General features: G+C 56.1%; 1 protein-coding gene and 1 long non-coding RNA gene across 3 annotated transcripts; both read right to left on the bottom strand.

Annotated features, from left to right (window-relative positions):
• Nucleotides 1-664: 664 nt before the first annotated feature.
• On the bottom strand, nucleotides 665-4512 carry DPP7 (dipeptidyl peptidase 7). Of its 2 annotated transcripts, XM_060153851.1 has the most exons (13): nucleotides 4278-4500; nucleotides 4094-4207; nucleotides 3869-4008; nucleotides 3623-3786; nucleotides 3262-3397; nucleotides 3101-3182; nucleotides 2842-3008; nucleotides 2596-2656; nucleotides 2044-2162; nucleotides 1792-1948; nucleotides 1586-1650; nucleotides 1191-1261; nucleotides 665-1066 (listed from the first exon to the last, which is right to left on the bottom strand). In XM_060153851.1, the coding sequence occupies exons 1-13, from the start codon at nucleotides 4357-4359 to the stop codon at nucleotides 877-879; spliced, it is 1548 nt and encodes a 515-aa protein (XP_060009834.1). In that variant the 5' UTR covers nucleotides 4360-4500; the 3' UTR covers nucleotides 665-876. The 2 variants fall into 2 exon arrangements, with proteins under 2 accessions (XP_060009834.1, XP_060009835.1); XM_060153852.1 differs by lacking the exon at nucleotides 1586-1650 and having other exon boundaries at nucleotides 4278-4512.
• A 4508-nt stretch (nucleotides 4513-9020) lies between these two features.
• LOC132523230 (uncharacterized) lies at nucleotides 9021-10450 on the bottom strand. Its single transcript, XR_009541436.1, has 2 exons — nucleotides 10212-10450; nucleotides 9021-9691 (listed from the first exon to the last, which is right to left on the bottom strand). It is a non-coding gene; the product is annotated as an uncharacterized LOC132523230 (long non-coding RNA).
• Nucleotides 10451-20108: the final 9658 nt, after the last annotated feature.

The following is a 20108-nucleotide window of genomic DNA, read 5'->3' as shown; positions in this document are numbered from 1 at the left end:
GGTGACCCTGCAGGACAGGCCAGCCCCTTCTCTGTGTTAAACGTGAGGAGACTTCGTTCTTACCCCTAGAAGCCTCTACACAGGCACTGGACCCAGGGTCAGGCAGGGCCTGGCCTGTTGCTGTGGCCCCTCCTCCGCTCGCACCTTGTGCGCTCACCCTCAGGCAGGGCTGCCGCCCTCCACTTGCCCACGGCGTGGGCCCTGCAGGCTCCGTGCCCGGCAGGTGCCCGGCAGGTGTGCGAGGCCCGTGTCTCAGTCGGCCTCTTGCCCTGCCTCTCACGGCTGTGGCTGCCTGCCTGGCACGACCTCCCCAGCTTGGGGGGCACGTGATGCTCCCTGTCGCTACCCCCGCCCCCCATACCCCAGCGCAGGAGCCTCTTGGGCAGCGGTGGGTGTGGGACTCGGGACAGCAGGGTTCCCACACGGTGGGGCCTGAGTCCGCTGAGTGAGGCAGACTGCCCCCCGGCCCCGCCCAGGCCTGGCCCCAAGCAGGGGGACTTGGGGGCTGCAGGGCTCCCCAGACGGACACTGCAGTGGTTGGGGACGAAGAGGATGAAGAGGACAGCTGAGAAGGGAGGTGGAGAATCACTGGGGTGGCCTCTCGTGGTGGTGTGGACTGGCCGCCGCAGGAAAGGCCGGTATCCCCCGTCACCCAAGACACAGATGGGAGCTGAGGACGCTGCTTTATTTATCAGCGGAGTTTAGGAGGTGGTGTAAGTGTGTTCACTGTGTCCAGGGCCTCAAGACAGGACAGGACGTGGGACAGGACATGCCTGACAGGCCAGCAGTGTTTGTCCGGCCTCTCCCTCGGGCAAGGTCCTGCCCACCCTGGCCAAGCTCCAGGTTCAGGGTGTTGGGCCAGGGCTCCTCCCCCGCTTACTCGCCTCGGGCTCCCAGCAAGTCCTCCCTGGTCCTGCTGGGGGAGCACCCCTCAGCCTCGGAGCCCCTGTGCTGTGCCAGCCACAGCCGCTGCTCATGCCTCGCTGCCTCGACCCACTTGCCGATGAGGGTGGCCTCTAGCCTGCGCGCCTCCACGACAGATGTGGGGTCTTCTGGGTGGGACGCTCTGAGGAGCAGGCGTGGGGGGCACTCAGCAGGGCTGGCAGGCCCCGAGCCTCACACCACCCTAGCCCACGTCCACCCATCGGCCCAGGCCAGGTACTGCACCCCCTCCCCAGGCAGGACCGCACCTGAGGTCCAGGTGATGCGCTCCCCCGTGGATGGTGACGGCGAGGACTGACATGCTCAGGTTGCTCTGAATCTATCATTGAAGGAGCATCCGTGTCAGGGGTGCAGACTGTGCTCTCGGCCTCAGCCTCGCAGCACAACCTGCTGGGAGGCTGCATGTCCCAGCCTGTGGGGTGCAGTTAAAGCAGTAGTTTGAGGTGACTGCATAGACCTGAATGGTCCCATTAGAAATGAAAGGTGAAGACGAATGAGCCAGAAGCCAGGCCGCCATAAGAAGCAGGAAAAGAACCAACAAAGGGAGAGGAGGGAACAAGGCAGATTGGAACAAAAACCAAGGAGGTGCAGAGCCAAGAGTGCCGGGACCCACACAGGGCAGGGACTTCCTGGCCTGACTCACCCCTCCCCCGGCCCAGGGGTCCAGGTCACCGTTGGAGAAGATGATGTTGCTGGCAGCCGTGAGGTCTGAAACGGACAGAGCAAGCAGTGGTGGGGACCGCGTGGGCCCCCCCCAAGTCTGTGACCCAGGGGCTAGGGAGTGTGGGAAACAGAGGCAGCTCAGTGCAGGGGGCAGGATGCCGCCCCCAGCCCTGTCTTGAGCCTCACCGCCTCCCCCAAAGCTGGTCTGCAGCCAGTCCTGCCGGGGCCACACGCCCCACGCGTCCAGGCAGTACTGCTGGTGCAGGGCTTCAGCGAAGGGCAGGTCAGGGAAGATGTCCGACACATTGTTGCTGGAAAACGTCAGGTTGATCTCAGTGCAGGCCTGCCGGACGCCCACACCACCATCAGGCCAGGGGGCCAGGACACCACATGCAGCACCTCATACCTGGCAGTCCCAGGCCCCCAGCTCCCACATACCTGGTAGTCCCAGGCCTTGGCATCAGGGCCCAAGCCGCAGCCCGTGGGGTCGGCACAGACCTGGTACTGCAGGTAGATGTCATAGCAGGGCTCCGTGCCCGAGGAGTTGTACACGAGGCCTGGGGGAGAGGCGTACTGGGGCTGGGTGCCTGGACACCCACCCTGCCCCTTTAGACGGGTCCAGCAGGTGTCAGGGGCTCTGGGGTCCTATGGGCCCAGCGAGGAGTGGATCTGTACTATCAGCTCCTGTCCTGGCTGCTGAGGGCAGCTGGGCAGCCCACCTTGATGTTCTCCCTCCCAGCAGGGTGGGCCGAGGTGGGGTGTGCTGCCCTTTGCACTAGGGACCTCCCAGAAGGCCCTTGGTTCGCGCTCTCCAGGCTGGGCCATGAGGGGGATGGCCACTTCCTGCCCCAGGGAGCAAGTGCAGGCTTCTGCGCTCCCCGCCCCCGTACGGCCCTCATTGCCGCCCGCCCACTCCTCAGCCCACCCGCTCCCCTGCCAACACTGGGCCCCTCACGCTTGACACCAGCCCAGGCAGGTGGGCAGACGCACCGGCCAACGATCGGAGCCCCTTGATCCTCTGGCTCTCGCTCAGCAGCCGGTCGCAGCCAACCTGTGGGTGCCAGCAGAGCCCCCAGCCGGCCACCCCCCCCGAGACCTTCCCTAGTCCCAGGTCCCAGAGTGGGTGCAAGGTCCTGGGGCTGGCCAGCTCTGACCACCCCAGGGCAGCCGGGCCCTTCCCTACCCACAGCACACTGCCCTCCCCGGGTTCCCGCCAGCCAGCGGTGGGTGCCTCACCTTGACGGGGTTGGCAGGAAGGTGTCCCACGAAGTCGGTAGGGTACGGGTAGTCCATCATGGCCAGCAGGGTGAAGGCATTCCGGGCAAACCCGAAGAGTTGGGTCAGGTCCCCTGGGCCAGAGAGTGGCCAGCAGGTGCCGAACTCTTGGCTGGCCGTGTCGTAGGCTGCGGGGGGCAGGGCAAGGGCCCCTGGAGCCTTCAGGCACACGTGGGGGAGGGGGAATGGGGGGCAGGGAGGCAGGGGGCGGCCTCCTCACCTCCCTGTAGGAACAAGTCCTTGATCTGCCGGAAGGCGTCCCGCACGGCCTGGGCACACTTGGGACTCTGGCCCTCAAAATCCTGGAGGAAGGAAGGGCGTGGCTGCACCCGCAGCCTGGGCTGCTTGGGGGAGGGGTCGGGGCCCGGAGGCTTCACTTACTGCTGAGACGTCCCGGAAGAACTGGTAGGGGTCACCGAGGCCTGCCACCGAGACGACAGGTGCGCTGGCTGCCAGTGCCCCCGCCACGAGATGGGGGTACTTTATCCTCATGTAGGCGCTGAGCATCCCCCCATAGCTGGGCAGGGGCGCAGGGTTAGCTGGGTGGCTCCCCACGCCACCCTGCAGCAGCCCGCTCCCGGCGGCCCCAGTGCGCCTCCGCGGCGACACCTGCCTCCTCTCTCCTTTCTCAGAGACCCCCACCCCATGCCTCCAAAGGACCCCAAACTTCTAAGACCCACAGAAATTCTGGCCGGGGCCAGGCTTGCACTTGTTCCGGGAGAGAAAGGAGACAAGGACGCACCTCCCGCCAAAGGCGATGGCGGGGGCGTCCTGGGCCCCAAGTTCCTGCCGAAGCGCCCGGAGCAGCCCCGCGTAGTCGGCCAGGGCCTGCTCCACCGTCAGCAGCTCCGTGTACCCGCGGCACCTGGACCGCTCACCGAACGGGAGAGACTTTCCGTAGTACCGCTGTGGGCAGGAGACCAGGGGTCACTGACCCCGCGCCCCGGTCTGGCCCCCACTCCCACCCCCAGCCCCAGCCGGTACCCACGTGCTCGGCAAAGACGACCAGGGCCCCCTGCTGCGCCGCCAGCTCCAGGATGAACCCCGAGTTGTTGGCGAAGGACCACACGTCCCCCTCGTTGCCCGTGTAGAAGAATATTGGCCCCTCGCCCCTCTTCCAGAACTTCTCTGTCGGATGGAGGCAAGGGGGCGGGTGAGGCGTGGGGTGCCCGTCCTCACCCGACAGCAGGAACTGTCCCCAGGGCGACCTCACCTGACAGCAGGAACCGCTGGCGGAAGGTCTTGTTCCCAAACCTCTCGAAGTTGAAATGGTCCAGGAGCTGCTCGAAGTAGGCCTCCTGAAAGTCAGGGTCCGTGGCTCTGTGGGCTGGAGGGCACAGCGCTCAGCGGGGGGGAGCTGGGGGTGCCGGGTGGGGGGCCCGCGGGCCGGCACTCACCCCCGGCCTCCAGGCTGCGCAGCTGCAGGGCCAGCACCAGGGCCAGGGCCCACGTCGGGGCCGCCTGCGGCGGGGAGCTCATGTTCACTTTGCCCGCCGGCTCCGGGTCAGGTGGGCGGGGTCACGTGACCGGCAGGACGCCCTCACGTGACGGCCTGGGCGGGGCTGTGAGCAGCTCTGCCGTGTCCCGCCGGCGGCCAGCTTCCGGGTCCTCAAGCTCCTGGCGCTCCTCTGTCACCATGAAGATGGTCGCTGTGGGGGCACAGCTGTGGGCAGAGGGCTCGAGGGCCCGGTGCTGGGGCGGGGGACGTGCCTGGCCAGTCACCCGTCCTCTAGCGGCCACTGCTGAGGGCCGGGCGCCGTGCCACACACGCACCGGGCGGAAGTGCCGGCCCCGCTGCCCAGCCGCCTCCCGGCCGCACGGCGTTGTCCTGGGTCGGGCCCCCCAGCGGGCAGCCCCAGGGGAGGGTCACCGTCAAGGGCAGGGTTGGAAGGCCGCCTCCTGAGCAGCTGCTCAGAACGAGCCCTGAGAGGGAGGGAGGGAGCCTTAGGAGGATGGGGGTGGGGGCTCCGTCGAGGAGGGTCGGCCGCCGTGGAAGAAGAGCCTGTCCTGTCGGAGCAACAGTGAGGGCCCGTGTGGCTGGGCAGGGGGCGGGCGAGCGGGGGCCTCGAAGCCCAGGCAGGAGTTTGGGCAGCTGGTGGGGGTGGAGAAGGCTAGGAGGCCAAGCCTGGGATCTGGGACCCCCTCCCCTCCCCATCAGGCCAGCCCCCTCACTGGCTCCGCAGTACCCAGAGGACGGAAGGGCCACCTCTCCCCCGGTGCTAGTCCAGGGCCCGGTGAGGGGGCGGCCCGCTCAGCACAGGTGGGGCCGTGCTGACCACAGTCCTGCTGGGGACGTGGGCAGTGAGCCAGGCAGCAGAGGGAAGGGGAGCCACCCGTTCCCACTCCCAAGACTGTCCCCGGCCAGCTCGACCCCCAGGCTCTGCCCAGGCCTGGACTGTCTGGTGCTGGGACGGCCCAGGCTGGGCTGGGGTCCTGGGCTCTGGCCACAGCCGGGAAACCGGGCCAGCTGGCCCATTGGCTTCCCCTCACACAGTCCCAGGACTGTTGCAATGGCAGTCAGCATGGTGACAATGACTGTCCATCACATGACACCACCCTATGGGTGTAGTCACCCTGAGGTCACCCAGTGCCACCCCACAATCATCCCACAGCCCCTGTCCCCATCCCCATGTCCCTGTGTCCCCGTCCCCATGTCCCTATCCCTGTGTCCCTGTGTTCCTCACTTTCCCATGTCCCCATGTGCCCACCCCCGTGTTCCCATGTCCCTATGTCCCCATCCCTGTGGCACCATCCCTGTGACTCCATGTCCCCCACGGCCCCGTGTCCCCATCCCTGTGTGCCCACCCCCATGCCCCCATCCTTGTGTCCCCATGCCCCCTTTTCCGTGTCCCTGTGTGCCCAGGTTCCCATGTTCCCATGTCCCTGTTCCTGGGTCCCCATCCCCGCACCTAGGGATTCCTGTCCTGTGTTGAGAGAGCTACACTTGAAGGCCCCCAACGGCCTCTTCAGGGTGGGGGCAAGGACAAGACACAAGGACTCACAGCCCCTTCCCCTGGATGGCAGCCCCTCCCCAGGCTGCTCTCACTTGCATCTCTTCCTCTATCAGCTCAGGGGCCTGATCCCAACACCCCCACCACAGACCCACCACGTTCCCCCCTCCCAACCCTCCAGGCAGCTCCTCCATGCCTGGGGTGGAACTGAAAAGGCCCAGAGAGGTGCATTCTGAGACTGTCCTGCCACACCTGGTGACCCTGAACACTCGGGTATGTCTGGGGGTCCAGGGCCCTTCCCCCAACTGCCCGGGGCCACTGACTTTGGGGACAAAGCTGGGGCCTGATTCCCCCTCCACAGCCCACAGATTTGGGGAGCCAGGCCCAGTCCCTCATCACAACCTACTCTGCCCTTTTCAGACCTCAAAGCTGCCAGGAACCAAGGGTGGGGAGGGGGGATGGATGGGAGGTACCAAAGTAGGTCCCAGGGCTCTCAGCTCTGGCCCATTAAGTTATACACTTTCAACCACATTTAAATGCATTGGCTTTCCCCCCCCCCCAAACACAAATAATCTTTTACTTACTTACTTACTTATTTATTTATTTGGCTGCGCTGGGTCTTAGTTGCAGCCTATGGGATCTTTAGTTGCGGCATGTGGGATCTAGTTCTCTGATTAGGGATAGAATCTGGGCCCCCTGCATTGGGAGCGCAGAGTCTTAACCACTGAACCACCAGGGAAAGTCCCTAAATGCACTGGCTTTAACGCATCATCATTATTTCTAAAACGAGTTCATTTTTCCAAACAGAAACCATTCACTCATTAAACAACAACTCCCAATTCCCCCTCCCCCAGCCTGGGGTGACCTCTATTGTCCGGTCTCTATGAATTTGCCTATTCTAGATACCTCATGTAAGTGGAATCATACAGAATTTATCTTTTTGTGTCTGGCTTATTTCACTGAGCATAACGTCTTCAAGGCTTATCTATGTCACAGCTTGTGTCAGGATTTCCTTCCTTTTTTTTTTCCCTTCCTTTTTAAAGGTAAATAATATTTCATTGTATGGATGGACCACATTATGCACATCCATTCATCCATCAGTGGACACCTGGGTTGTTTCCAACTCTTGGCTATTGTTTAAAATGCTGCTGTGAACCTGGGTATACAAATATCTCTTCAAGACCTTGCTTTCAATTTTTGGGGGGGTATACCCAGAAGTGGGATTGCAGGATCATATGGTAATTTTATGTTTCATTTTTTGAGGAACCTCCATATGTTTTCCACAGCATCTGCATCATTTTACATTTCAACCAGCAGTGCACAAAGGTTCCAATTTCTCCACATCCTTGCCAACACTTGTTTTCTGTTTAATAGTAGCATCCCATGAGTGTAAGTGGTCTGTCATTCAGATTTTGATTTGCATTTTCATGATTAGTGACGTTGAGTATCTTTTCATGTACTTATTGCACATTTATAAATCTTCTTTGGAGAAATGTCTTGAATGGGCAAGGGGTGTCCCCAAGCAGGTCCCAGTGCTCTCAGCTCTGACCCACGCGGCACCTGCAGTTATGCCCACGTTCATGTGTGTGTGTGTGTGTGTGTGTGTGTGTTAAATTATACATAACATATAAGGTACCCTTTTGACATTATAAAAGGTGTTTTCATTCTTCATTTTGTTGAGTTTTAGTTTTTTGTTAATTTGGGTTTTTGTTTTTGAGGTTTTGTTGTTTGTTGAGTTTCAAGAGTTTTTGTTTTTGTTGTTGAGTTTTAGAAGTTTTAAAAAGTATATTCTGGTTATTAAACCCTTATCAGATTTGTAGTTTGAAAATATTTTCTCCCATTCTGTGGGCTGCCTTTGTACTCTTGATAGTGTCCTTTGCTGCACAAACATTTTTACTTCGATGACGTCCAACATGTGTCTGTTGTTGCTTGTGCTTTTGGAGTTTTATCTAAGAATACGTTGTCAAACCCAAGGTTATGAAGATTAACCTGTATGTTTTTTTCTAGGGGTTTTGTGGTTTTAGCTCTTATATTTAGGTCATTGATTCACTTTGAGTTAACTTTTTGCATATGGTGTGACGTAGGGGTCCAACTTCATGTGGAAATCTAATTTTCTCAGAATCATTTGCTGAAGACAAATTATTTCCCGCATTAAATAGACTTACTGCCCTTGCAGAAATCAATTGGCCATAGATATATGAGTTTATTTCTAGAGCCTTACTTATGTTCCATTGGTCTATGTCTATGCTTATGACAACACCACACTGTTTTGAACACTGTGCGTTTGTAGGAAGTTTTGAAATTGGGAAATGTGCGTCATCTAACGTTGTTCTTTTCCAAGATTATTTTGGCTATTCAGGGCCCCCCTTGCAATTCCATATGAATTTGAGGATTGACATAAAATTTCTGCAAAAAAAAAAAAGAAAAAAAACACTGCTGGAATTTTGATAGGGATTGCATTGAACCTGTACATCACTTTGGGTAGTACTGACATCTTAGAATTAAGTCTTCCTGGGACTTTTCTGGTGGTCCAGTGGTTAGGACTCGGTGCTTTCACTGCTGGGGCCGTAGTTCAATCCCTGGTCAGGGAACTAAGTATAAGCCGCGTGGTGCAGCCAGAAAAAAAAAAAAAAAAAATCTTTCTACCCGTGAACAAAGGACATCTTTCCAATTATTTAGGTTTTCTTTAATTTATGTCAACAATGTTTTATGGTTTTCAGTGTACAATTAAATCACCCCCTTGGTTAAATTTATTTCTAATTATTTTATTCTTTTAGATGCTATTTTAAATGGAATTGCTTTCTTAATTTCCTTTTGAATTGTTCATTGCAGGTGCGTAGAAACATAACTGACTTTGTTTGTTGATCTAGTACCCTGCAACTTTCCTGCATTTATTATCTCTAGTAGCTTTCCTGTGGATTTTTTTGTGTATATCTTCTAGATATTTTCTTTGCTTACCAGGGAGACTGCACTTAACATCCTAAATTTATAACAGCGTACTTGAGGTGGACAACTTCACTCAATCACATAAACTATGCTTCTAAGCAGTTCCATCTGCTTTATGTTGTCATTGCAAACTACATGTTTGTACACGGTGTGCACAATTACATGAATTTGTAATTGTTTATGCATTTGTTTTCCAAATCATGTAGTAAATAAAAAGTGGCGTCATAACCCAAAATACAGTAATACTGGTTCTTATACTTGCCCATGGTTTTGCCTTTACCACAGATCTTTATTTCTCCCTATGGCTTTGAGGTACTAACGTCCTTTCATTTAAATCTGAAGGGCTACCTTGAGCATTTCCCGTAGGCCAGGTCTGGTGGTGATGAACTCCCTCAGCTATTGTTTATCTGTGAATGCCTTAAATTCTCCCACATTTTTGAAGGTCAGTTTTGCTGGATATAGAATTCTTGGTTGACAATTTTTCCATCACTTTATTTTTTTAATTATTTATTTATTTTTGGCCGTGTTGGGTCTTTGTTGCTGTGCGTGGGCTTTCTCTAGTTGCGGCGAGTGGGAGCTACTCTTCGTTGCGGTCTGCAGGCTTCTCTTGTTGTGGAGCACGGGCTCTAGGCGCACAGGTTTCAGTAGTTGTGGCTCGCAGGCTCTACAGCACAGACTCAGTAGTTGGGGTGCATGGGCTTAGTTGCTCTGCGGCATGTGGGATCTTCCTGGACCAGGGCTTGAACCCATGTCCCCTGCAGTGGCAGGCAGATTCTTAACCACTGAGCCACCAGGGAAACCCCCAGCAGGCACATTTATTGAAGTGAGGTCAAGTTCAATGTTCACAACTTAAGTTCGGGAGCAGAGATGTGAAAGAAACTTAAGAACCAGAAGGGACCTCTTGCAGGGTCTGTCTGGGGAAAACGCATAAGAGTTTTGTTTTTCCTTAATTTTTATGAGACCATGAGAGAAATTACAGAATGAAGGTAAGGAAGATCATATTAATTGTTTTGTTTTGTTTTTTCCTCCTTTGGTCTCCTATCAGTGGCTGGACAAAAACCTCCTGATTCTAGGCAGAAGTAAGACAAAAGCAGCATTTGGGACACATACACCCGAATCAGAGGAAGAAGTCCTTATAAAGTTTTAAATGGTGACGGGGCAGTTTATCAAAGGAAATGGGTTTGAGAAGAAACCTTCTGAATGTCTTAGCTCAAGAGGGCAGCTTGAGGAAGGACAGACGATTGAAGACATGAGAAAGCAGACAAAGCACTAGGGAGCAGATGTCAGCGGCCAGGAAAAAAAATTCCACCTAATTAAAATACAAATCTAATCAGATAACCAAAACCCCACTGACGGAGTTATTCCCAGAAACACACACACACACACTCAATGCTGAGGGTGTCAATGAAATACCAGAGTTCAGCGTGAACTTACTTCCCATTCAAGGACAGGTGGCTCCTCGGACAGACAGAGGCACAGGGGCCTCAGATGGGCCCACCGTTACCGAGCCCAGGGTCCCAGTCCAGGGTCCTTGTGCCAAAGCCCACCACAGACAACTGTGGTTAGCAAGGTGGGGTCCTTACTCCAGGCACCGCGGGGACTTGGGGGCGGGGCGTCTCGGGAGGAGGATGCCGGGAAGAAACCGTTCGCGGAGCGGAGCTCTGATCGGGGGTCTGGGGAGGGGCTTGCTCTAGACCAGACGCCGGCGGAGGGTGGCGGCGAGCCTGACTGGGGTCCTGCGCTCAGCGGGAGTGGGAGCGCCCCGCCTCGTCTCTCCTCACGGTCTCAGATGCCCGTGTCCGAGGCTGGGCGTCCCGTCCCGGGGAGGCTGTCGCGGCCCGGCTGTCCCACGCCAAGACTCGGGCCCGGCGCCGCCGGACGCTCACCCGCCAGCACCAGCAGTGCCGCCAGCAGCCGCCGTCCGGGCTCCGGCCCGGGCTCAGAGTCAGCGCTCAGGCGCCCCCGGCGGGGCGGGCCGCGGACCCGTGAAAGCGAGCGGGCGCTGGCGGCGTCAGGAGGCCGGGCTCCCGGAGATGCGGAGCGCTCGGCGGGCCTGACGCCCCCAAGCGTCTTTCGCGCGGCAGTCAACGACCAGCCTTCGCGGGCGCAGCGCGCGTGCGCAGAAACGGGACCAGCAGCGGTTGGCGGCGGCGCCATTCTGCGCATGCGCCGACCGCTTCCTAGCTGGGCAGTGGCCAAGGCAACAGGAGGAGCTGGCTTCCGGTCGAGCAGGTCTCGCCGGGATCCGCGGCTTTGCGTCCTGTTGCGCCCCGGTCCGGCTCCCCCAAGGCCTGTGAGCAAGCAGTGGGGATCGGCCAGGCCTCCTCGGTTGGCTCTAACCCTGAGCAGGTGTCCCACCGCTCCGCCACGTCGGCGGGGAGCTCCTGTGCCCCGAACCCCAGGTCTCGACCCAGGGGCCTGCCCGGGGGCCTGGAGGGGCTGGGGCCTGGGGGGCCCGCCGTAGGGTCAGCGGCAGGCGGGCTCTTGGGGTCTTCATCCATTGGACCTGTGAAAAGTAATAAAGGGAACCCTCACTAAACTGCAGCCAGGAGGCCAGAAGGGGGAGCTCTCACACCCTACCGCGCAGCCTTAATTGCAGACTCAACAGGAAGGTTACTACTTACTAGCCAGCAGGAGGAAGGAGGATTTTGCTCCCAGCAACAGCCCAGCCAATGAGACACCATCACAGTGCAGCCAATGAAAAGCCACCACACTTCCAACTCCCAGTTTCTTCCAATGGATTCTTTGATTAGAACAGCCCCTCGCAACTCCCACTTCTCCTCTATAAAAGAGTCTTCTCTCCTTTGTTCTCTGCACTCCTTTGTTCTCTGCCCTTCACCTTAGATTGCTTGTTCTGTTTTCCAATTCTTTACTGTTCCTGAATAAACCCATGTTGCTGCTAAAATAATTGGCTGTTATCTTGCTTCAGGTCAACAGTCAATTATGAACTACAGCAGAAGAATCATAACAGGGAAGAATCGTCTATCACAGGCCCCAACAGGAAAAGATGTACATTGCATCTTGTACAAGAAATCAACTACCTCAGCAACTTAGCCAATGAGAAACCATCCTCACCCTGAACTCTCACTTTTTTCCAAAGGGCTTTCATAAAAAACAAACAAACCAAAAAACAACAACAGCAACAAAAAGCAAAACCCACACAAACCGCTCAACTTCCTCATTTTTCTCTGTAAAATAACCATTCCTCTCCTTTGTTTGTTGGACTTACCTATGGCTTTTGCTATAGCTTGCTTGTCCCAAATCGCAATTCCTCTGATGTTCCCAAATAAATCCACTTTTGCTCATTCTTAAGGTCAACAGACTCGATAGTCTTCAGGATGTACTAGAGATCACTGCACTGGGACTTCCCTGGGGGTCCAGTGGTTAAGACTCCTCGCTCCCAACGCAGGGGACCGGGTTCAATCCCTGGTCAGGGAACTAGATCCTCCATGCATGCTGCAACTAACAGCCTGCATGCCACAACTAAAAGATCCTGCAAGCTGCTAAGAGGATCCCATGTGCAGCAACTAAGAGCTGGCGCAGCCAAATAAATAAGAAGAAAAGACTTAAAAAAATAAAGACCACTGCACTTTGCTGCGAGCATATTCCCCTCAATAAACAGGGCAAAGCAGTTCTGTGCTGCCCAGGATTGCTCAGCTCACGGCCCTACCCAGTGTTCTCTGCTGGTGAACCTCAAACTTGGCCCCTCTCTAGGGCTTTCCAGGCCCCAACTGCCCACTCCCTCCATGGGGAGCCCACTGCTTCCTGCCTTCTCAGCTCTGACATTTCTGGGCCTCAGGAGGGCTCCCCAGCACGTGCACCTACTGCTCAGCTCCTAGGCTTGTCTGAACCCGTTCCAGAAAGATCTTCCTCCCTCCTGCCCCTTCCCTTCTAGGGGTCGTCCCTGGGGTCTCCTCGGGTCTTCTCCCACACACAGCTCTGCTGGCAGTTCCAGCGATGTCCTCACGCGCCCCTCCCTGCAGTGAGTTACCAGGGAAACGCTGGCATCTGGAGGATGCATGTGCAGGAGGGTGAATCACAGGCTGTCAAACCTGAGGGCGCAGGAGCCCCCGCCCCCCGAGACCTGGTTCAAAGGGCATGTTCTGGGCCCGCCCCCAGGGTGCCAGCCCCACTAGGTCACCTCGGGCTCCCCTGAGACCCTGGGAAAGAGCTAGACGGAGCATGGGGCAGATCCCTGGGTGGTCCAGAGCGGGGTCAGCACAGCCTGTGGGCTCTTGTCCCCTCAGGGCCCAGCCGGCTGCAGCCCCTGGATGGACGCGGCCCTGGGAACAGTCGGTGTTGCTCCCACACATGTTGGTCAGAAACTGCAGTCAGCAGGCCGGGCGGCATCACAGCGCCTCGTGTTTATTGGGAATCCCCACATTCTGTGGAAAATCGAGGGTCTGCCGTCTTTCAACTCAATTGCTTCACTAGCGGCCGTCTGGGTTAGAGATGGTGGGGGCGTGTGGCCCTCAAGGGAGCAGGAGGGAGGCCCTTGTGGCGAAGGGACCCACCGACCGTGCTGCCCCCGAGTGCTAGGTGGGCACAGGGGAGCCTCACCTGTGAGAAAGGGCTCAGCACAAGCAGGGTCTCCTGGTCACGGTGTCCTAGTATCACGGAAGATGCAAACATTGCAGGAAACCCAGTGCAGGATACCCCGGACCCCTCTGTGCTGTGTGAAACTTCACGTGGAAATAAAAAGGGTTTTCAAAAGCGAGCTGCTCCAACAGTTTACCCCACTAACTGTACTTGTGTAGAAAAAAGGTTGCCGGGTGCCCCGGTGCGGCAGTCAGGAGCCCCTGGGCCGCGGCGGGAGCCTCAACCTCGGCCTCCCCCTTGGCGACCCTCCGCTGCCCCAGGCCCTCTGCTCGCCTGTGGAGCAGCGGGGAGAAGGACACTAAGGCACAAGGTTCGATTCTGAGGCTTGAAAAACGTGGCAGCGCCTGGATGGATGCAAAGTCGTCCTGTGGGCCTTGGGCGTGGCCCTGACCCCGCCGGCACACCCAGGTCGGGAGGCGTGGACGCAGCCACCGTCCACTCCAAGTCGCTAGAGGGATCACCGCCTCTGAACCCACCGCCGGACAGCATCCTTCCCGGGGAAAGCACTGCTGCGCGTGGACTGTGGAGCGGCGAGGGGGCGGGCGGCCTCGGCTGGGCAGGCTGCGTTTTATGATGCGCTTCACGTCAGCAGGAAGAGGCCGGTGCCGCCTGTTGCTCTCCAGATGGGACATCGGGCACTGGGACCCAGAGCACCCACGCCAGGGGCAAGAGACCAGAGCCAGCTGGTTTCTCCCTGCCTCGGCCAGGCTGCCGGGGTGCAGCAAGGGGGCCACGGCCCCAGAGAGCAGGGGCGGAGTGTGAGCCCCGGGATCGTCAGCAGCTGCCGGCAGGCTGGGCGGGGACGGCGCTCCCCTCCTGGTGAAACTCCAGACTCATCAGCCACCACGGGAGCCCCCAGCACCGGCATCAGTCCCACTGGTTCCTGGGGGCCGAGGCCTCGGGCGGAACTCGAGAGAACTCGGTGCCAGGCGTGCAGGCCAAGCTTCCGGAGAGCCATCCCGACCTGCTGTCGGTCTCAGCCGGGCGGGGAAGGGGGCTGGGCCGCGGCCCCTAGGTTCAGCTGCCAGGGAGGGAGGGGCAGCCGCTTCCAACTTGTCGCCCTGTGAGGGGAGGACACTGTCCTCATCTCTGCAGAGAAGCGCGGGGCGGTTGCCGCTTCTCACCGTGCGGCTTCGCCTGGGGCCGGGGAGCCACCATGCCGTCCTGCCCCGTCCTGTCCCGTCAGGCCTCAGCTCAGGCCGGAGCGGCTATACTCCCTCGGGCCCCCATCAGCCTCCTCTGAGCCCCACTGCGCAAGGTCCTGAGTCCCTCTGCCTGCGGCCTGGACCCCACAGCAGAAGCAAAGCCAGAGAGGCCGAGTGGGCCCACAGCGGGCCTGGGGTCACTTGGGCCCAGGGGAGCGGGAAGCGGGACAGTTCCCACCCTCTGTGGTCCATGTTCTCAGTCAGAAACTCAGAGCAGCCTGCTTTCCTCCTTGGAGCCCAGGCCGGGGCTGCTTCCTCAGCCTTGGGGACCCCGGGGCCGGCAGGTCTAGGAGGGAGTCAGGCCTGCAGTGTCCTGGCCGTGTCCACGTCCAGGATGAGCGGGGACCTGAACCTTTGCCGTCTGGTGGCAGCCACACCAGTGCCCATGGAGTAGTGTGACCTGGTGGACAGTCATTGTTACTATGCTGATTGCCACAGTGACAGTCCTGGGACAGTGTGAGGGCCTCCAGAAGGCTTCCCAAATGGTTAGCCTTCCCCACTCCACCCTAGCCTGGCCTGGGACCTTGGGTTTCCAGTCTGCAGCCAGAGTCCAGGACGCTCGCCCAGGCTGGGCCATCCCAGCACCAGACAGGCCAGGCCTGGGCAGACACTGGGGGTCTTGCTCACAAGGGACAGTCTTTTTCTTTTTTTAAAGCCAGGACTATGTTTTGTTTTTTTGTTGTTTTTTAAATACATTTGTTTATTTATTTTTTTCTGTGTTGGGTCGTCGTTGCTGTGCGCAGGCTTTCTCTAGGTGCAGTGAGCGAGGGCTACTCTTCACTGCGGTGTGCAGGCTTCTCATTGCGGTGGCTTCTCTTGTTGTAGAGCACAGGCTCTAGGTGCGCAGGCTCATTAGCTGTGGCTCGCGGCCTCAGTAGTTGTGGCGCACGGGCTTAGTTGCTCTGCGGCATGTGGGATCTCCCCGGACCAGAGATCAAACCCGCGTCCCCTGTGTTGACAGGCGGATTCTTAGCCACTGCGCCACCAGGACAGTCCCAAGACTGCAGTTGTCTTAATAATTGATCTATGAATTCATTGCAATCTCTATCAAATCTTAGCAGAAATTGACAAGTTGATCCTAAAATGTATATGTAATTACAAAGGACCCAGAAGAGCCAAAACAATATTGAAAAAGGACGAAGTTGGAGGAGTCACCCTAGTTGATTTCAAAACTTAATGCAAAGCTACAGTAACCAGGACAGTGTGGTCCTGGCATAACAACAGACATACAGATCAATGGAACAGAATCCAGATTCTATAAACAAACCCTTACGCTTCTGGTCAACTGATGTTCTACAAAGGTAGCAAGAAAATTCAATGGGAAAGGAAAGCTCTTTTTCAACAAATGGTGCTGGGTCAATTGGATACCTAGATACAAATGAATGAATTTACACCTTGCCTCATACCATATAAAAAATTAACTCAAAATGGATCATAGACCTAAATGCGAGAACCAAAACTACAAAACTCTTGGAAGAAAACATAAAATAAAATCTTTGCGGCTTTGGGTCAGGCAAAGATGTTTTAGATATGCCAGAGCACGATCAACAACAAAAAATCTGATAATTGGACTTCATCAAAATGTAAAACTCTTGCACTTTAAAGACAACATTAAGAAAATGAAAAAACATGTCACAGACTTGGAGAAAATATTTACAAAACATATATCTGATAATATGGTTACAGATTTGAATAGACATTTCTCCAAAGAAAGTATACAAAAGGCCAATAAGCACATGAAAGGATGTTAAACCTAATCAGTCGTTCAGGGAAATGCTCATTAAAACCACAATGAGAGGGGCTTCTCTGGTGGCTCAGTGGTTAAGTATCCGCAGGGGACACAGTTTCCAGCCCTGGTCCGGGAAGATCCCACATACCGCGAAGCAACTAAGCCTGTGCGCCGCAACTACTGAGCCTGCACTCTAGAGCCCACGAGTCACAACTACCGAAGCCTACACACCTAGAACCTGTGCTTGGCAACAAGAGAAGCCACAGCAATGAGAAGCCCGTGCACCACAACGAAGAGTAGCCCCCGCTCGCCACAACTAGAGAAAGCCCGCGCGCAGCAACGAAGACCCAACACAGCCAAACATATATAAAATAATTAATTAATTTAAAAAAACCACAATGAGAAACATTTACATTTATTAAAACACTACATCCAAAACAGAAAAATACACAATTTCCTCTAGTGCTCATAGAATATTCACCAAGAAAAACCATATTATGGACCATAAAATAAGTCTCAGTGTATTTAAGATCATACAACATATGTTCTCTGGCCATATTGAAGTTAAAGTAAAAGTCAATAGCAGAAATACATGCAGAAAATCTCCAAATATTTGAAAATTAAACAACAGGCTTCTAAATAACCCATAAATCAGAGAAGAAATTACAGGAAAATTAGAAAAAATATGTAACTGAACAAAACCAAAAACACAACGTATCAAAATTTGCAGGATTAAAAGCTTAGTGGGAACTTTATAAGAAAATAAAAGTTTTGATTCCTTGACTCCTCCTGGACCCCACCTTTCCATTCTCAGTGGTAGTACTGCCATTCTCTCAGTTGCTCTGGGGTTATTCGTGACCCCTCACTTTCTCGTCCCACGTCTTGTCACCTCTACACCTCCTGCCTGGCACACGAATTATCCCAGTAACCTCCTGGCTGGTCACACCGCTCCTCCCTTGTTACCCACATAGCAGTTGGGTGGTCCTTTCTAAAAGGTTAATTGAACAGTGTCACTCTCCTGGTCTCATCCCTCCAATCTGATTAGAATAAAGCTGGGGCCCTCTACACAGCCAGCCCCATCCCACAGGACCTGGCCCACGGCCCCCTGGCCTCCTTCCTGTCTCCCCCTCCCTCTGCTCCATGCCCTTGCACCCCCCTCCCTGGAACACCCTTTCCTCAGATATGTGCAGGGCTTGCTCTCTCATTTCATTCAGAAGAAAAGCAACCTGAATTGATTACTTAGTCATCTATTGATTCCCACAGCCGTAGACATTCATTATCTCTCACAGCTTGACAGGGTGGCTTAGGCTTGGGTCTCTCATGAGGTGACAGTCAGGACATCAGCCAGGACTGTCATCCCTTGAAGGCTCGAAGGGGGCCGGAGGGCCCCTGGAGTCTCCAAGTTGGTTCACTCCCATAGCTGGCAAGTTGATGCTGGCCACCGGCAGGGGGCCACTGACAGAGAGTTCCTGTCCACACTGGCCTCCCCCAGAGCAGGTGACTCAGGAAGGACAGTGCCACAGGGAAGCCGTTCCTTCTAGACCTCACCTCAGAAGTCACACTGCCACTTCCGCCACGTTCCACCCAGTAGGAGAGTCATTCGGTCCATCCACATTCGAGGAGAGAGGAACTGGGCTCCCCTTTGAAGGGATGCGCGTCAAAGAGCGTGCAGACACGTTGAAGCTACCACACGGCCCCATCGAGCTCTATCCCTGTATTCTGCTTTCCTTTCCCTTGGGGTACATAACGCGGCATGGAACGGTCTAAGGTGCTTATCTGTCTTCCACATGTTCAGTCGGCGATCTACCTTTTCCACTGTTGTACCCCAATAATTTAGAGGAGTGCCTGCCACACAGTGGGAGCTCAGTAAATGTCTATGAGTGAATTAAATGTCAAAGTCCAGCCTTGCATATGGTGGGATCTGTGGGGAGTTTGTGATGTTGGGAAGATGGGCTTCCAGGAAAGGTGGGATTTGGAAAGTCAGAGACTGTGGGGACAGGGAGAGGAGGGATCGTGTGGAGAGGCAGGTAGTAGAACCATGTGGATGAAGGTGTGCGAGTGCAAATCAACCTGAGGGCAAGCAAGACGGCACCACAGGTGTCTGCAGCTGTGGTCTGTGAGGGTCCTTGGGCTCCCCCAGATCAAGGATAGAGTCCTGGTGGCCAGGCCTGCTGACAGCCAGCCCCATCTCCCCAGTCCTGGTCTGGAGGTGGGCCCTTGCAGTGGGTGGACACCAGGCCAAGGCCCATCCTCTGCCCACTTGGCCGGCCACAGGCAAGATGTCTGCACAGAGAGCTTGCATAATGGCTCCTCCCTACCTGTCAGCTTCCTCCTGAGAGAAATGTGTCCACAGGTGGCTCAGTTCTCAGAGATTCACCTCCAGAGAAGATGCAGAGATGGGTTCTTGTCACAGTTTCTGATCTAGCCAAAATCTTAGGGAAAAACTCTGAGTGGTCTGCTTGGGTCATGTGACTACCTCTCGGCCAATAGACCAAGGCCAAGGAGGGACTGTATCTATGATTGACAGCCCTTGCTAGAGCCCCTGGGTTGGAGTCGGGGAGGAGGTGAAGCCGTTCGCTCCACATGGGGCTTCAGTTCCCAGAGGAAGGAACGGGTTGGGAAGAACGAGTGAGCACTGAAGCAGCCCCCTCCCCATGGGGCAGACAGGGCCTCACTCCCACCGAGGCCAGACGCAGCAGCCCAGGTCTCCTTGGTCCTCACCACAGAGTGTGATACACCAGGATTCAGAAGGGTCCAAGTCCCGGTGATATCTTTGTGTGTGTGTGTGTGTCTCACAGGTACGTTTATTCATGCATGCATTTATACACTGCTGCAAGTCAACACGATGTCCCACGTTCCCACAACACAGCCAGACTGACGTCCCATCTGGTTAAGGAAGACCATGAGAAGGTGCAGGACTGGAAGCTTTCAAGGCTTTACTTCTTTGACCGGCACTCCTGATTTTATAAACGATGAAGCCCATCACCCCCGTTCCTACCCAAATCTCCTGGTATTCTCGGCTTAGGGCTCCACGGGGATCCAAACGTTCTTAATAAGGTTTCAGGAATCTCAGCGCAGGACCGGAGCCTCAGGCAGCCGCGACCCACAGCAAGACAAAGCAAGGTCGAGGCCTTCTGCAACCGCACCCCCCTTGCTGGGGGCGTGGAGGAAGCCTACAAGGTGAAAGGGAGTGCAGGGCCCAGGAGAGATTCAAGCACGGGAGGGGCTGAGGCCTGGGACACTCAAGGGCCTCAGGACAGAAGCTTGAGCACCGCCAGCCTGGGGGAGGCGGTGGTGTGCTGGTGAACTGGCTTCTAAAGGGAGAAACGAGGCCTGATTCGCAGGACTTCACAATTTCCGCGGCCTAAGCACCCTGACCGTGACCGAGATCAAGCTCCCAGCTGTGGAACAGCCAGCCCTCAGGTTTCTGGCTATTTCGAAGTTCTTTTTCCAGGACCAGTAGGAGCTTCTCCAGCACCCCCGACTGGGGGATTGGGGTGGATGGAAGGGGCCTGAACCTCTGGCGGCAGCCCCCTGCTGAATCCTCCCTCCCCGCAATGTGCTGGAGCTGTCTGGGCCACACCAGAGCCAGCAGCTGGCGGCTGCCCGTTCCCAGGCACGCAGGCAGACTCCAAGCTCTGAGCTACCAGAGGCCGCAGACCCTGTGGAGATAGGGCCCACTCTGGGCCCCTGAGCACACCCCACATGCTCTCCTGAGACTCCACAGGAGGAGTTGTGTCCCCAGGGCTGGTGTTGCTTCCACTACAGACCTCAATCCCACAACAGAGAGAGTTGTGG

This window comes from Lagenorhynchus albirostris, chromosome 7, assembly GCF_949774975.1.
Source record: "Lagenorhynchus albirostris chromosome 7, mLagAlb1.1, whole genome shotgun sequence".
NCBI classification, from domain to species: domain Eukaryota; kingdom Metazoa; phylum Chordata; class Mammalia; order Artiodactyla; family Delphinidae; genus Lagenorhynchus; species Lagenorhynchus albirostris.
The sequence above is the reverse complement of the archived record's forward strand: the minus strand, read 5'-3'. Positions and strand labels throughout refer to the sequence as shown.